The sequence below is a fragment of the Sinocyclocheilus rhinocerous genome, unplaced genomic scaffold (assembly GCF_001515625.1).
Source record: "Sinocyclocheilus rhinocerous isolate Xijiao unplaced genomic scaffold, SAMN03320098_v1.1 scaffold1898, whole genome shotgun sequence".
In the NCBI taxonomy this organism is placed as follows: Eukaryota; Metazoa; Chordata; class Actinopteri; order Cypriniformes; family Cyprinidae; genus Sinocyclocheilus; species Sinocyclocheilus rhinocerous.
The window spans coordinates 313,425-316,611 of record NW_015661023.1 but is presented as its reverse complement, the minus strand read 5'-3'; the positions used below and the strand labels follow the sequence as shown (position 1 = coordinate 316,611).

General features: G+C 39.2%; 1 protein-coding gene across 1 annotated transcript in view; it reads left to right on the top strand.

Annotated features, from left to right (window-relative positions):
- LOC107726177 (uncharacterized) overlaps positions 1–2,914 on the top strand; it is an 11,272-nt gene extending 8,358 nt beyond the window's left edge. The window contains exons 4-5 of the mRNA XM_016535697.1: positions 267–329; positions 2,838–2,914. Of these exons, the coding sequence (XP_016391183.1) occupies positions 267–329; positions 2,838–2,914 (140 nt within the window). The remainder of the gene's footprint in view (positions 1–266; positions 330–2,837) is intronic.
- The last annotated feature ends 273 nt before the right edge of the window (positions 2,915–3,187 follow it).

Genomic DNA, 3,187 nt, shown 5'->3' with positions numbered 1-3,187 from the left:
ACATGCACTGTAACTAAACCCATTAGATTTTAGCCGACTAAATTTACAGTCGATTTAGTCGACTAAAATCTTATGATATTTAGTCGACTAAAACTAAAAACAATTCAGATGACTAAAATAGGACTAAAACTAAATGGCATTTTAGTCAAAAGACTATGACTAAAACTAAATCAAAATTTGCTGTCAAAATTAACACTGTCTTCAACAATATGATGCATCTGAACATTCATCTTCTGCAGGTCTAATGGATTCAACATTGATTCCAGTCAGCAGCTCAAACTCTGAGAAGAAATCAAGCCAAACTACAGCAGCAGCTCCTACAAAACAAGGTACATGATCACTGACACACATCTTCAGTCAATGAACAATGAAGTCAAACAGGGCTAAGATGTATTTTATAAAATATGATGCATCAGAACTAAAATCCTCCACCTTATACGGAGAAACAGATTACCCTAACCCCTGAGACAACTTCAGCTACACAGCAAGGTATTTATATATGTCTTACTCATTTCAGTGCTTTAATGTGACACAGTAGAACTGGTATTCACATAACTGATTTTTTTATTTTTTTTTGTAGACTTTAAGAAAAGCTTATCACTGGTCTTGTTTAATTTGTAAACCTCAAACACTTGTTTTCCCTTTCACAAAAAGCAAGTCAATGTGAAAGCTATTTCACTCTTTCATCACATACATGAATGGGACTTTAGTTATTTTAGTTTCAGGACGTATCTATTAAAATCATAGTGAGCACTTATTAATAATCTTTCTATGTTACATAGCACCTCAACAGAGAGTTACACTGATATGGAGCTGCTGCAAACTAGCAGTTGAAATAAATCAAATTCAGTACTGCAAAAGGAATGTCTGTAAAGTTTATTTTGTATTCATGCATTAAAATATAATTTTTGAATATTGTAGGAAACCTTTTCCTTTTCGAAGCAGAGACCAGGAGACGTTGGGATATCTTTCATACAGAAGTTACTCTTTATTGAGGACTCGCTGTGCGTCGCTGCAGTCATCCAAGTCTGACTATAGCTCAGCACAGTAGAGTTTATACCTTTCAAGGGGGAGGGATACATAGAGGTGGAGACAATCTAAACAAAACATGCAAATGCAGTACAGGAATCAGCCATCAATCAGAAATCAATAACGCATCTCTTGACTGTTTCGGTGGCTACATTTCTGAATTTTGGATTCCACCATTGATTTGAGAACCTGTGATTCATCGTTGCTGGACCACTGTGACCCAAACTGTGTATTTGTCGAGCCAAATATGGCAGCAGTGCTTCGGGAGCGACATACTTTCCCCCTTTGGTCCAGCAGCCGGATGAATCCACTGTGGCTCCTTTGTCTAACCATGTCCATGCTTCATATAGAGGAATGTCTTTGTACAGATCAATGATTGATTCAGGAGCCAGAATTGTCTTCTGTGCTGTACTACCTGAACACACTTGTACAGTTGCATAGGAACAAGCCTGTTTAGCAGCTACATCAGCAAGAGCATTACCTTTAGCTTCCGTAGTATTAGTTGTGAGATGTGCTTTCACTTTGATCACCGCTAATTTCTTTGGAAGTTTCATGGAAAACATTAAATCTTTCACTAATCCAGCATGCTTAATGGGGGATCCAGCAGAAGTTAGAAACTGTCTACTTTGCCAAATTACACCAAAATCATGAATTACCCCAAAAGCATTCCTGGAATCAGTGTAGATATTTGCAACCGATCCTGAAGCTAGCGTGCATGCTCTAGTTAACGCTACTAGTTCTGCAGCTTGAGCTGAAAAATGATCTGGAAGACGACCTGAAGCTACCACTTCAGTGGTGGAAGTGACTGCAATAAATATTTAAATATTATTTACCACCTGTAGGAAACTTTTTCCTCGTCGAAGCAGAGACCAGGAGACGTTGGGATATCTTTCATACAGAAGTCACTCTTTATTGAGGACTCGCTGTGCGTCGCTGCAGTCATCCAAGTCTGACTATAGCTCAGCACAGTAGAGTTTATATACATTTTAAGGGGGCGGGATTCATTCAGTAGAGGTGGCGACAATTTAAACAAAGCATGCAAATGCAATACAGGAATCAGCCCGTTACCGGAATTTCTCCAGCCCTGATCTCATCAGCATAACAGTGTCATTCAAATGCATAGGTGCTAATCCAATCAGCATAACTACTCAAAGACTGGGGCGGAGGCACCAAGAGCCATTACAAACAAAAGGTGACTTTCTCAGTAATTTGGTTAATTTGACTAACAATAAGAGAAACCGGAACAGACAGGAACCTCTTGCTACACTTTGTTTAAGATAATCATTTGTCTGATGTAATTTACCTTAAATGCTAAATACAATGTACTTCACCTTAGTTTTTCATGTGATGCTATGTCAGAATATAGTATCAGCATATTTTAAACAGATTCTTAAATTTGTAATCCAACATTTCCCCCTTTGAGAGTTCTAATAACTCTTACAAAATACAAATTTAGACACTTAAAAGTTCATTCTTGTAACTTGTGATCGTTACAGGCACATAGCACTTGCTCTGTGTTGATTGTCTGTAGTGACGAACGGCATGTTGACACAGAAACAAACATGCAGCTAGGGTCCGTGTAGTTCTTACGGGTAGTAATCTTTTCTGGTTGGAACTGTAATTTCCCCGTGATGGGCATGGGTCAGTTGTTGAATTAAACACTTGATACTGTGGACGCATAGATAGTACACCAGTAGGAAAAACAACAGCAGAATTGCTATTTCCTTGATCCACAGCCAGGGTTTACCTAACAGGTTTCCGAACCATGAAGAATTGTCATCAGTCATCTGGTGTAATTTTGCTGAAAGATCAAGAATGTCTTGTTGGATTTTGTTCAAGTTCTCTGTTGGATCCATTAACCCTGTGCAGCACTCAGGTCCGATAATGGTGCATGCTCCCCCTTGCGTTGCAAGAATGTAATCCAAGGCCACTCTGTTCTGTAAGATCATTATCTTGTGTGAAGCGAGAGTGTTCGTGATGTTACCCAGGGCCAAGACCGTATCATTGGCCAGTTTCTGTACAGAATTCGATAAGCTTCTAACTTGATCAAGGGCCTGCATGACACCATAAAACGGGATTAATGTTCCAAGAGTTCTTGACCACCATGTTTGTGCACAAGTGAGTCCTGGAAGGCAACCATCTTCTGTGTTCGTGGTAG